Source organism: Leptodactylus fuscus, chromosome 2, assembly GCF_031893055.1.
Source record: "Leptodactylus fuscus isolate aLepFus1 chromosome 2, aLepFus1.hap2, whole genome shotgun sequence".
NCBI lineage: Eukaryota > Metazoa > Chordata > Amphibia > Anura > Leptodactylidae > Leptodactylus > Leptodactylus fuscus.
Window position 1 is genome coordinate 8,663,338 of NC_134266.1, and position 14,649 is coordinate 8,677,986.

General features: G+C 45.6%; 1 protein-coding gene across 1 annotated transcript in view; it reads left to right on the forward strand.

Annotated features, from left to right (window-relative positions):
- Positions 1 to 14,649, forward strand: part of POLQ (DNA polymerase theta) — a 29,097-nt gene that overhangs the window by 2,495 nt on the left and 11,953 nt on the right. The window contains exons 7-15 of the mRNA XM_075263335.1: positions 143 to 302; positions 729 to 875; positions 960 to 1,172; positions 1,273 to 1,415; positions 2,100 to 2,295; positions 2,452 to 2,594; positions 2,676 to 2,869; positions 3,049 to 3,173; positions 3,354 to 3,597. Of these exons, the coding sequence (XP_075119436.1) occupies positions 143 to 302; positions 729 to 875; positions 960 to 1,172; positions 1,273 to 1,415; positions 2,100 to 2,295; positions 2,452 to 2,594; positions 2,676 to 2,869; positions 3,049 to 3,173; positions 3,354 to 3,597 (1,565 nt within the window). The remainder of the gene's footprint in view (positions 1 to 142; positions 303 to 728; positions 876 to 959; positions 1,173 to 1,272; positions 1,416 to 2,099; positions 2,296 to 2,451; positions 2,595 to 2,675; positions 2,870 to 3,048; positions 3,174 to 3,353; positions 3,598 to 14,649) is intronic.

The window sequence follows — 14,649 nt, forward strand, 5'->3', positions numbered from 1 at the left end:
AATATTGGGGAGTGGGTGACACATATTGTGTGGTGGGGGGTGTATATAATGTCGGGGAGGGGTGACACATGATGTGCACACTGTGCAGGGGGTGTTGGGGTGATCTTACATTGATTCTCACTCATGTCTCCTCTTCTGACAGGGGGATGACGACCATATTGTCAGCCTGTGCTATGAGACGGTCCAGGGCGGCCATTCCATCCTAATCTTCTGTCCATCCAAGAACTGGTGTGAGAAGTTGGCAGATACCATCGCCCGCGAGTTCTACAACCTGTATCAGCGGGCGATGCAGGAGGCAGCGGGTAAGACGAGGAGGTTCTCATCATAAATGGGGCACATATGAGGGCTGTTCTGTCTCACGTGGCATTACCCGCAGGTTATGTTACATTGTACCAGTCTACAGACTGATCTTCATAAAGGATTGTCTAGCCTGGATATATTGTAGCAAATCCTCAGCTGTGAGAAGTATTAGCTCAGGATGTTTACTGACAGCAGGCAAAGATGCGGTGCAGGAGGCTGAGTCCTTGGAGCTGTCATTCACAAAGTGTCCATTAGGTGGCACCATAATCCCATTCTTCAGAATTTAAATTGTGAAATTTAAGACGATTCTTTTTCTGAAATTTTCACCTATAAATCTACCAGTAATAAATGTTCCCTGTTGCCGTGCATTACTCTGTGTCCTGACTTATAGTTGTCAGTGTGTTCCTGAGTTGTCAGTGTTTCCTTAGATGGCAGATTGGATCCGAGCGTCGCCCCCGTGGTCCTGGACAAGGATGGCATACAGGACGTGATGGGTCAGCTGAAGCGATGTCCGGCTGGCCTGGACTCCATACTTGGGCGCACCGTTCCCTGGGGTGTGGCCTTTCATCATGCCGGTACTTCCCGTTGTTACTCCTGATTGGTTCTGGTCTTGCCCGTTTTCCTTCTTTCCTGTATATACGTCCTTTGTGTGTCTGCAGGGCTGACCTTTGATGAGCGCGATGTGATAGAAGGCGCCTTCCGGCAGGGCATTGTCCGTGTCCTCGCTGCAACCTCCACCTTGTCATCCGGGGTCAACCTCCCAGCTCGACGGGTCATCATTAGGACCCCTCTATTTAATGGCCGCCTCCTGGATATCCTGACCTATAAACAGATGGCGGGGAGAGCCGGCCGCAAAGGGGTCGACACGGAAGGTGAGTGACGGAAATAACAGAAGGATGTAATAATCTGCAGAGCGTCTCATTGCACACAGATAAGACAGGAAGGGCCGGTCTCCGCTTCTGTCCTCTGCAGGGGAAAGTATCCTCGTATGTAAGGCGGTGGAGAGGTCAAAGGGCATCAGTTTACTGCAGGGGTCTCTGAAGCCGGTGCAGAGCTGTCTCCTGCAAAAAGAAGGGGCCGGAGTGACGGGCAGCATGATCCGGGCGATACTGGAGGTGAGAAGTGATAATGTGGTGTGTACTGGGTAAAGTGTGACCCCCCCCCTATATTTACATGACCCTACATTACAGCCCGAAATTAATGCAGACCCCAGAAGTCTCCTAAATTAAAGGATTTCCCATCTGGCCAAGTGTTCCCTTGTTTGGGGAGTTTTGGTGCCCCGTACTAAATAGTGATTGGGCAGTGTGGACGTAGCTGAGCACTGCACCTTGGCTAAATGAATGGAGTGGAGCGAACTCTGCCCAATCGCCATTCACTCTGCCCAATCTCTGCGCTATTCACAACTGGGAACAAAAATCCCTGGCTCTCATGAGTGGTGGCACTGAGTGGTCGGACCCCCACTGATCTCCATGTCATACTCTATGATATATGGATTGGGGATAACTTGGCCAACCACCCATTAATTCAGACCCCAGAGCAGCCCCTGGATCAGCTTTTCGGGGGGACGTCTGGTCTGTGTACTATGCAGTGCAGGGCATTGGGGCAGGTGACTCCTGGCCCCGTATAATGCCTGAGCACCACTATTAGACACTAGTCTGCACCAGGATCCTGTGTGCCGGTCACCTTCTAGGCTCTGATATCCAGGATGATACACCCTATGGGCACCATATCGGACATTACCCCCAGAATGACAGGACAGAGAGGACGATGAGTAACGGCTGATTCTGGTTTGTACTTAGATCATAGTTGGCGGGGTGGCAGACACGCCCAGTGATGTCCAGATTTACGCCTCATGTACCCTGTTGGCTGCATCTCTGAGAGAAGACGATGGGGATCCGGAGCGGAGGGACCACGGGGCCATTGAGGCGTGTGTGGACTGGCTGCTGAGGAACGAGTTCATACAGATGGTGGAGGAGGAGCGGGACGAATGCAAAGGTAATGACTGTGGGGCCCCTGCTGGGGTGGGCACAGGACTTGATATGGACCAGGCTTTAGGGGTAAATGCCCTGCATGGAATCATTTTGGACCAGTGTGATAACACCAAAGCCCAGGTTCAGCTGATGGTTTCCTTTCTGTCGTCTCTCTTGACAGTCGAGGTTTATCGCCCCACAAAGCTCGGCTCCGCCACCCTGTCCTCCTCGCTGTCGCCCTCCGAGGCTCTGGGGATATTTGCAGATCTCCAGAGGGCGATGAAGGGCTTTGTCCTGGAGAACGACCTGCACATCCTTTATCTGGTAAGTGATCACATGACCCTGCAGAGAGCGTCCTGTCCATCCGCCATCTATTATTGACTCTGTGGTCTTGCGTCGGCTCAGGTCACCCCAGTATATGAGGAGTGGGCCACCATCGACTGGTACCAGTTCTTCTGTCTGTGGGAGAAGCTCTCTGTGTCCATGAAACGTGTGGCCGAGCTGGTGGGGATTGAGGAAGGTTTCCTGGCCCGGTCTGTAAAGGGGAAAATCATCGCTAGGAATGACCGACAGCATCGGCAGATCGCCATCCATAAGAGGTGAGGCTTCATTACAGACACACTGACTATCTGCTGTGCGGGAGCTGACTGGCACTGAGGACACCGCCGCTCCCTGGACGTGACAGTGTGTGGTGCGGCCCTCTCCTCCTCCTGCACGTTACCTGTCTTACTCTCTTCTAGACTCCTCCTTAGTTTGTTTGTGTGTTTTTTCCCCCCAGGTTCTACACCAGTCTGGTGCTGTTGGATTTAATCAGTGAAGTCCCATTGTCAGAATTATCCAAAAAGTATGGCTGCAGCCGCGGCCAGCTCCAGTCCCTGCAGCAGTCCGCCGCTACCTACGCAGGTGAGCTAGGAGCGAAAGAGACTGTCAGCGGTATAGTAAAGCAATTGTCATAGTGTACCATGTAGCAGAGCTGAATTTGTCCTGTTTGGGGCTGTCTGTATAGCATCCTATAAAATACTGTGATAATACTTATGACAGCTGTGCTTTGTTACAATGTGTCACCTGCATTGTGTCTTTCAGGTATGGTGACGGTTTTCAGTAATCGCTTGGGTTGGCACAATATGGAGCTTCTTCTATCTCAGTTCCAGAGCCGACTGACATTTGGTGTACAGCGAGAGCTGTGTGACCTGGTCCGCCTGGATCTGCTGAATGCTCAGAGGGCGAGAGCGCTGTACAATGCCGGATTCATTACTGTCAGCGAGCTAGCAAGAGGAAATGTCAGTGATGTGGAGACAGCCCTGAAGAACGCAGTGCCCTTTAAGAGGTGATAAACCCATCTGCTGAGTCAGTAGATAATCCTGGATACTATGTCATGTTCTATGTAACATTCTTCCCTGTATAGAAGAATATAACTACTATAATACTACTCCTATGTACAAGAATATAACTACAATAATACTACTCCTATGTACAAGAATATAACTACTATAATACTACTCCTATGTACAAGAATATAACTACTATAATACTACTCCTATGTACAAGAATATAACTACTATAATACTGCTCCTATGTACAAGAATATAACTATTATAATACTGCTCCTATGTACAAGAATATAACTACTATAATACTACCTCCTATGTATAAGAATATAACTACTATAATACTGCTCCTATGTACAAGAATATAACTACTATAATACTACTCCTATGTACAAGAATATAACTACTATAATACTACTCCTATCAGGGGTGAACCTTCCCCTTTCGCCGCCCGAGGCGAACGACAGAAAGCCACCAACCCCCGGGAGGAGGGGGCGGGGCTAAGTGAAGGGTGCGGGTTTAGCGGCGTTCGCAGGCAGAGAGCAGGCACGGAGATGACCTGCTCTCTGCCTCAGCGTGAGGGGAGGCTGCTGGAGCAGCGCTGCTCCAGTGGCCTCCCCAATCCACCGCTCGGTGCTAAGCCAGTCCAGGACAGCTTGTCCTGGACTGGATTAGGTAAGCAAAAATGCCGCCCTCCCTGGAGCCCTGACATAGCGCCGCCTGAAGCAGTCGCTTCATGGGAGGTGCGGCGCTGACTCCTATGTACAAGAATATAACTACTATAATACTACCTCCTATGTACAAGAGTATAACTACTATAATACTACCTCCTATGTACAAGAATATAACTTCTATAATACTACCTCCTATATACAAGAATATAACTACTATAATACTACCTCCTATATACAAGAATATAACTACTATAATACTGCTCCTATGTACAAGAATATAACTACTATAATACTACCTCCTATGTACAAGAATATAACTACTATACTGCTCCTATGTACAAGAATACTATAATACTGCTCCTATGTACAAGAATATAACTACTATAATACTACTCCTATGTACAAGAATATAACTACTATAATACTGCTCCTATGTACAAGAATATAACTACTATAATACTGCTCCTATGTACAAGAATATAACTACTATAATACTACCTCCTATGTACAAGAATATAACTACTATAATACTACCTCCTATGTACAAGAATATAACTACTATAATACTACCTCCTATGTACAAGAATATAACTACTATAATACTGCTCCTATGTACAAGAATATAACTACTATAATACTACCTCCTATGTACAAGAATATAACTACTATACTGCTCCTATGTACAAGAATACTATAATACTGCTCCTATGTACAAGAATATAACTACTATAATACTGCTCCTATGTACAAGAATATAACTACTATAATACTGCTCCTATGTACAAGAATATAACTACTATAATACTACCTCCTAGCTGTGAGGACGTGTTTTTGTAGCTCTCCTGAGGCTCCTGATGTCTGGAGATAGCCCAGGGCGGGGCCGCCCTGGGTGGGGAAGTTCCCCTGCCAAGGCCCAGGCTCCAAGGCCTTCTCTGGGAAGCAATTCCCAGACAACTAAAAAAATGGATGGAAATCCTAAAGTCCCCAGTAATGGGAATCGTGTCCAGTGTGTCAGCAGTCCTAGTGCAGCAAGCCAAGATGGGAAGAAAGTTGTAAAGGAAGAAGTAACGGAAGCAAGCAGTAGTACGGTGCAACAACCAAGCAAAATGGTTGAATGTAAGGAGCAAACTTTGCAGCCTGTGCAGACTCCATTGCAGGTTGCAGGTGTCCAGTCCACCCCACCCTCCTGCAGACAGAGGAGAACATCCCTGGAGAAGCAGACCATGCAGGAGAACATGCAGCAGTCTGTATTGGTACGGTCTGAGCGGACAAGATCTGGAAGCGGTAACTACAAAAATGTAGTGAAGGCAGTGGAGGAGATCAAAGGGAGACCAGCGGGGAAGCTTCAAGGTACCAGCAGTACAGTCACTGGAAATAAACTGGGACATAGTCCCCAGTCTGGACATTGTGGGCCCATGGCAGTGACAACAGCCGTAGCATGTCAGAAATCACAGGCTACACCAACCAGAAGCCATACTGGGGGTAACCAACCTGCAAAGCTTTCCAACAATGCACAGACTGTCACAGCTACTGAGCGAGCACCAGAACTGCGCCTGGCAGATGAGATACCAGCACTGGTCAAGCGACTGGAGACATTGAAGGCCAGTAAAATATATCTGCAGAGACAGATTGAATGTGCGTATAATCTAAAAAAGTCTGCCTGCCCTGAGAAACTGGTGTTACTGGACAGGAAGCTGAGCGCACTGGCGAAAGAGCTCGCCGAGAACGTACGGGAGACCGAGACTGTACTGGAGCAAATGGGACCGGTGGGAGAATCATACAGAAACCAGCAGCGGTTCCAGGAATACCAGAAGTCACCATCACCTTGTGCCAAAGCTGGGTCTGAACCCTCTCAAGGTGGCAGCCAGCAGTCCCATGTAAAACCAGTTCTGCAGCCAGCAAGTTTCCCTTTTAAGGAAGGGAATTTGTACGGGAAAGCGACCAGTGTTCAGCAACAGCAAAAACCTGCAGCAGTTCTCAGCAAGGCACCACAAGTCCCAGCAACCAGCACTTTGCAACCAGGTCATGGACCCCTGCCTAATGGTAATGAAGTAGCAGCTGTGCAGACACCACAAGTCCCAGGAGACAAGTCATTGCAGCAGGACTATGGACTCTTACCTGAAGGTACTGGGGGAGTAACATATTTGGGGTTACAGGTTGTGGACTCTGTTGTGCAGGACTCTGCTGCCGCTGACTGTAGTGGTAATATGGACTCTGCTGTGCAGGACTCTGCTGCCGCTGATTGTCTGACTAATGTGCCTGATATTATGGATATTCCTGTATGTGATAACGGCCCAGCAGGGGAAGGTGTTTCTGGGGGGGTTCCTTCACTATCTATGGCGTCAGACCCCTCTGCAGTCCAGTCTCTGGAGTCTGGTGATATTGCAGACATAGAGGTTGATGGTGGGGCGGACACAGGACAGTCCAGTGTGCAGGACTTTCCCCCTCTGGATACTCGCACAGTAGCAGAACCACATGGTACAGGTGCTCAGCAGCCCACACAGCGCCCACAAACATGCCAAGATGGCGGATCCGGCCGTACCTCCTCAGGGAATGCCTGGAGCCGCGGTGCTCCATCTTTTGCATCAAACTCCAATTATACAGGCCAGGCTTTCAGGAGGAGGAATGTAGTCAGGTTTAGGCACGGAGGTGCCAAGGAGGATCTGCCGGATAGGAGGTTTGTGGTCCGAGAGCTCCTATGTACCCAGATGGGCTTTGTGCCGACTGATATCCTGGCCGTCATAAACCTTCCTGACCGCCAGGGGTATGATGTTAGTTTTAAGCTGATGTCTGATCTGGACCGGTTCTGGGCCAATCTCACCAGGTTGAGAGATACGGAAGGTTGGGATAAGTTCAGTTTCATCCCCATCTCTAGGCCAGATACAGCCTCTGTCACAATTGTATTTTGGAATGAAGCCGTTCCCCCTCAGGACATAGTCATCTGGCTCAGGAGGCATTGTGACCTCATGTCCGATCTTAGTAAGAACAGGGATGAAGACGGGGTCTGGACCGGTGGGTGGAGGGTCCTGGTGAAGTTGCGTCAGCAGAACAACATAACCCAACATCTGCCCAATTCGTTCTTTATAGGCCGAGAAAAAGGGATCTGCTTCTATGCGGGTCAGCCTCGCCGGTGCTTCAAGTGTGGGAAGGCCGGCCATGTGGCCAGTGTATGCTCCATGGTAAAGTGTAGCCTATGTAATGAAATGGGCCACGTGAGTGCCACATGCCAAAACATTAGGTGTAACCTGTGCGGTCGGATCGGTCACCCCCACAGAGATTGTCCTGATGCCTGGCATAACATCTGTAAGGATAGCCCTGATGAGGACTTGCTGGCAGCGGATGATGACATACAGGAGGAGGAGGAGGCGCTATTGTCAGGGTCAGTAGTCACGGAGGCGGAGCCTCAACCACATACAGGTGATACCACCCAAGACCAGGCCGAGTCAGGTCCCATTGAGACGACCATGGAGGTTGTCGAGCAGGTTGTACAACCCTCAGTGGTCGTCTCTTCTCCTGCCCGATCATCCAACAATAATAAAAGGAGGAAGAAGGATAAAGCCAGCCGTAAGCCTGAGGGTGAGTGGACCACGGTAGAAAAGCCTACAAAGATGAGAGTAAGTAGTGCAGGCGAGGTCACTGCAACGGGGAATAGATTTAGTGTCCTATCAGAGTCAGACGGAGAAGCAGAACTAGACAGAGAACTCTCACGAATGATGGCGGAGTATGAGGAGGAGCCAGAGGGCGATCCTCCCAATAAGAGGAGACCCCACCGAGATGAGGGGCAGTCCGAATCAGACATGGAAACAGCTGGTCACCAGGACACCTCTGACTCTGATCTATGACAATGGGGCCCATCTCTCTGTTTCTCATATTCCTAGTTGTTCTGATGGCAGGTTTCTATCTTAAAGTTATCTCTAGTAATGTGAATAGCATCCGAGCAAGGAGGACAAGACACGCAGTGTATGAACATCTGAGATATCTTGATGCCGATGTCTATTTCTTACAAGAAACCCGTTTAAATACTTTAGGACTAATACGAGAAGCAGAGAGAGAATGGAAATCTGGCCCGTCCTTCTGGTCTCTGGCTGTGGAACCTTATGCCGGGGTTTCTATACTGTTTAACACCCCTGATGTCACCATACACAGATTCACTGAGGTTCTGATGGGGAGGTGCCTGGTTTTAGAAGTTACCATCCGAGGCAGAAGGCTCCGACTCATTAATATCTATGGTCCACCGCAGTCGGTGATGGAAAGGGCACGTCTGTTTGATGAAGTCAAGCAGTACTTGTTTACATCTGTTCCGGTAGTCATGGCAGGGGACTTCAATGCCACCATGTCATCCAGTGACAGACCTACTGGTCGGCCTCTCACCAGGGACTGCAAGGTCTTAAGCAGAATTATTTCACAGGCTGGTCTGTCTGATGTGTTTACTGAGGGTGGTAGGAAACCAAAATTCACTTACTCCTGCGCTGGTAGATGCAGTCGGATAGACTTAGCTCTGGTCAGTCCCGCTGAGCATGTTAGTGAGAAAAGTGAAAAGACAGTCCCTTATTCTGACCATCTGGCTTTGTATTTTTGCTTGGGCTCCACAAAACGCCCTGATATTGGGAGAGGCCTATGGAAGCTCAATTCCAGCCTCTTGGACGATGACTGTGTCCGGAGTTGTGTCCACTCTCTATTTCAGAACCAGCTTGAGAGAGTGGTGTTTTATGACAACATGGCAGACTGGTGGGAGGATGTCAAGGAGGAGATCAGATCCCTCTTAAGGAGACTGTCAGTTAAGAAGGGGAAGAGTAAGTATAGCCAGTATCTCAGGCTGCGGAAAGAATTAGAGTCACTCTATTCGGCGGGCGGGGATAACCAACAGAAGATTGACCGGCTGAAATCTGAGATCAGTCAGTATCAGTACCGCAGGTATACATCCCTGGTTCTTGAACGGGATTATGGGTCCTTAGGGGCTCCGGATCCTTTTGAGAATTGCAGGGAGCGGGTGGCAAATAAATCGGTCACAGGTCTCACTGACTCCCAGGGTGTGTTACAGGAGTCTCGGGAGGGTATCCTGGGGGTGGTGAGAACTTACTATGCTGACTTGTTTCAGAAGAAGGTTTTGGATAGAGAGAAGGTGGCTCAATTCTTGGAGGCAACTCCAGGTCCTGATACTAATGATTTGGACTTTTCTCCTTTGACAGCAGAGTTAACAGTGGAGGAGGTGAAAGAGGCCATAGATAAGTTACATCTGAAGAAGGCACCAGGTCCAGATGGGATTACAGCTGAGTTCTATAAGAAATTCCGAGACCTCTTGGCACCAATTCTCGTGGATGTATACAAAACTAGTGTAGAAAACCACCTGATGCCTCCATCCATGAGAGTGTCCTCCCTGATCCTGCTGTCTAAAGGTAAAGAGCCTAGTGACATCAAGAACTGGAGGCCGATTGCCCTCTTGAATGTCGATAGGAAGATTCTTGCAAAAATTCTGTTCTCTAGATTAGTTTGTTTGTCCCCGGCACTGTTGGCAGGCTCACAGTTTGGCACAGTTAAAGGGCGGAACATCTCTGGAGCAGTTATCTCGATAAGGGAGATGTTTGAGAGATGTAAAGCTCTGAGGTGTGGGAGATATGTTGTGAGTCTTGACCAGGCTAAGGCCTTTGACAGAGTAGACCATGAGTATCTATGGGCGACTTTGACAAAGTACGGTATTCCGGGACAATTTGTGGATTGGCTGAGAACTTTGTACCGTGAGGCGGAGAGCTTTCCTCTGATTAATGGTTGGCAGGGTGATGCTTTCAGGGTTGAGGCAGGGGTGAGACAAGGTTGCCCACTGAGTCCATTACTGTATGTGTTTGCCATAGACCCGTTTCTTAGGTCACTGCAGGAGTGTGATTTTCAGGGGGCGCCGGTCCCCCACTGCTTGCCCCTGAGAGTTGTTGCCTACGCGGATGATGTGACTGTGGTGATATCTGAGCCTCGTGAGGTGGAGATGTTGTCTGCAGCCATCAGAAGTTACTCAGAGGCCTCCGGGTCTCTTGTCAACCTTGAGAAGAGTCAAGCTCTCTGGACGGGTCATACTGGTCCTACATTTGATCTGCCGCAGTTTGCCCAGGCCTCCTCCTATATTAAGATCCTTGGGGTGAAATTCGGGAGGGATGATAATTGCAGACTAAATTGGGAAGAAAAGTTGGAATCCGGAAATGCAAAGGTTCAGCGATGGAAGAACTGGAGGCTGACCTATAGAGAAAGGGTTAAAATGTTGAAGACTTACCTGGTCCCTGTCTTCTTGTACGTCTCTGTTGTCTTTCCTTTGCCAGAATCTTTCTCCGCTAGGCTCTTTAGCCTGTTCTTCCAACTTTTGTGGGGGAACAGGTTGAACCCAGTAAAAAGAGGGATAACCTACCTACAGAGGAGAGAGGGTGGGCTGGATATGTTAAATCCAAGGGTGTTTTTTGACTCCATGTTTCTAAAAGTAAATTTTGGTTGCCTGGACTCAGATAACAGCTCCCTGTGGGTAAATAGTATCAGGAATTGGATATTGCCTTTTGCAGAATCCTGGGTGCGAGGCGGCAGCCTTAAGAGGGGTCGATCGACTCGTGACTACCTCCCCCAGTATCTGGACTATGGCATAAGGTGCCTGAAAAAATGGGGAATTGAAAAGACCTATCTGGTGAGTAAGACCAGGAGAGATCTATACACCAGGGTATGTAAGACCTTCTATTGTCTCCAGCCGGCATTGAGGGACTGTACATCTATAACCCTGCAGGATAGTCTGAGGCTCCTCACTGGTCTGAGGCTCCCTGCAAAGTTCTTTGACATTGCCTGGCTATCTCTGCATGGGAAACTTTTTGTAAGAGGCAACTTAAAGCATCTCAGTGTGACAGATCGGGCATGTCCATTAGGTTGTCAGCAGGAGGAGACCATGGCACATTTTATATCAGAGTGCGGGGGAGGGCGAAAGATCTGGCAGGAAATATCCCGGAGGCTGAAAATTCCCCGATTACAATCACTCAAATACCCCGAAATCATATATGGCATCCCAACTAATATAGGTGACATTAACCGGGAGACCCTGTATATTATTATTACTGTCATCAAATATTATCACTGGCATACGAGGACCCAGGTGTCCCTACACAGAGAGCCCTTCCGTCATATGACCGCTGTCACATATATCATGTCTGAACTGAGGTGGATAAAGTCTCTGGAGGTCAGAAAAAAGTCTGATAATGTAAAATTGTGGAGAAATGTATATATCGATTGCTGAATACTCTGATCACACTGCAAATAAGTCTGTTCATTTATTTATGGATTTTTTTTTTTTTCCCCCTCTTTATCCTGCCAGCAATGGACTCTTAAGTTAAAGTGATTCTCATTTTTGTTATCTGACAGACATGTCTGATTTATGTTATATTATTATTATTATTATTAATTAGTTATTAATTCTGCTGGAATGTAATGTATTTTTGTTTTGTTTTTACTAATAAAAATTACCTCCTATGTACAAGAATATAACTACTATAATACTACCTCCTATGTACAAGAATATAACTACTATAATACTGCCCCTATGTACAAGAATATAACTACTATAATACTACTCCTATGTACAAGAATATAACTACTATAATACTACCTCCTATGTACAAGAATATAACTACTATAATACTGCTCTATGTATAAGAATATAACTACTATAATACTACTCCTATGTACAAGAATATAACTACTATAATACGACCTCCTATGTACAAGAATATAACTACTATAATACTGCTCCTATATACAAGAATATAACTACTATAATACTGCACCTATGTACAAGAATATAACTACTATAATACTACTCCTATGTACAAGAATATAACTACTATAATACTACTCCTATGTACAAGAATATAACTACTATAATACTACCTCCTATGTATAAGAATATAACTACTATAATACTGCTCCTATGTACAAGAATATAACTACTATAATACTGCCCCTATGTACAAGAATATAACTACTATAATACTACTCCTATGTACAAGAATATAACTACTATAATACTACTCCTATCAGGGGTGAACCTTCCCCTTTCGCCGCCCGAGGCGAACGACAGAAAGCCACCACCCCCCAACCCCCGGGAGGAGGGGGCGGGGCTAAGTGAAGGGTGCGGGTTTAGCGGCGTTCGCAGGCAGAGAGCAGGCACGGAGATGACCTGCTCTCTGCCTCAGCGTGAGGGGAGGCTGCTGGAGCAGCGCTGCTCCAGTGGCCTCCCCAATCCACCGCTCGGTGCCAAGCCAGTCCAGGACAGCTTGTCCTGGACTGGATTAGGTAAGCAAAAATGCCGCCCTCCCTGGAGCCCTGACATAGCGCTGCCTGAAGCAGTCGCTTCATGGGAGGTGCGGCGCTGACTCCTATGTACAAGAATATAACTACTATAATACTACCTCCTATGTACAAGAGTATAACTACTATAATACTACCTCCTATGTACAAGAATATAACTTCTATAATACTACCTCCTATATACAAGAATATAACTACTATAATACTACCTCCTATATACAAGAATATAACTACTATAATACTGCTCCTATGTACAAGAATATAACTACTATAATACTACCTCCTATGTACAAGAATATAACTACTATACTGCTCCTATGTACAAGAATACTATAATACTGCTCCTATGTACAAGAATATAACTACTATAATACTACTCCTATGTACAAGAATATAACTACTATAATACTGCTCCTATGTACAAGAATATAACTACTATAATACTGCTCCTATGTACAAGAATATAACTACTATAATACTACTCTTATGTACAAGAATATAACTACTATAATACTGCTCCTATGTTCAAGAATATAACTACTATAATACTGCTCCTATGTACAAGAATATAACTACTATAATACTACTCTTATGTACAAGAATATAACTACTATAATACTGCTCCTATGTTCAAGAATATAACTACTATAATACTGCTCCTATGTACAAGAATATAACTACTATAATACTACTCCTATGTTCAAGAATATAACTACTATAATACTGCTCCTATGTACAAGAATATAACTACTATAATACTACCTCCTATGTACAAGAATATAACTACTATAATACTGCCCCTATGTACAAGAATATAACTACTATAATACTACCTCCTATGTACAAGAATATAACTACTATAATACTGCCCCTATGTACAAGAATATAACTACTATAATACTACTCCTATGTACAAGAATATAACTACTATAATACTACTCCTATGTACAAGAATATAACTACTATAATACTACTCCTATGTACAAGAATATAACTACTATAATACTACTCCTATGTACAAGAATATAACTACTATAATACTACTCCTATGTACAAGAATATAACTACTATAATACTACTCCTATGTACAAGAATATAACTACTATAATACTGCTCCTATGTACAAGAATATAACTACTATAATACTGCTCCTATGTACAAGAATATAACTACTATAATACTGCCCCTATGTACAAGAATATAACTACTATAATACTACCTCCTATGTACAAGGATATAACTACTATAATACTGCCTCCTATGTACAAGAATATAACTACTATAATACTACTCCTATGTACAAGAATATAACTACTATAATACTACCTCCTATGTACAAGAATATAACTACTATAATACTACCTCCTATGTACAAGAATATAACTACTATAATACTACCTCCTATGTACAAGAATATAACTACTATAATACTACCTCCTATGTACAAGAATATAACTACTATAATACTACCTCCTATGTACAAGAATATAACTACTATAATACTGCCTCCTATGTACAAGAATATAACTACTATAATACTACTCCTATGTACAAGAATATAACTACTATAATACTACCTCCTATGTACAAGAATATAACTACTATAATACTACCTCCTATGTACAAGAATATAACTACTATAATACTACTCCTATGTACAAGGATATAACTACTATAATACATTTTACTCCATCTGCAGAGTTGGGGTTTTATCTCCCCTATGATAAGACTTTTGGTTTCCTCTTGTCCTGTCTATGTCGGGGGCCGTTGATAATGTTCCGCCCTCCTCTCGCCCTCCCTGTTCTCTGCGCTCTGTCTCTCCGGAGTCCTCCAGCTGCTGTTCCTGGCAGTGTTAATTACAGTGACAGGGATGTGTATGGCGACAGCTTTATAATGGAGATAGTTTTGATGTGATTTGGTCTCTGTAGTTGATGCTACAGATGGTCAGCTGTAATAAAATCTTCCGATCCTGCGTCTCCGGTGACAGGGGCAGCTCCACGGCTCGGCTGGTAATTGTCAGGGGACTGCGGTTTGTACATTTCTGCACGTGCG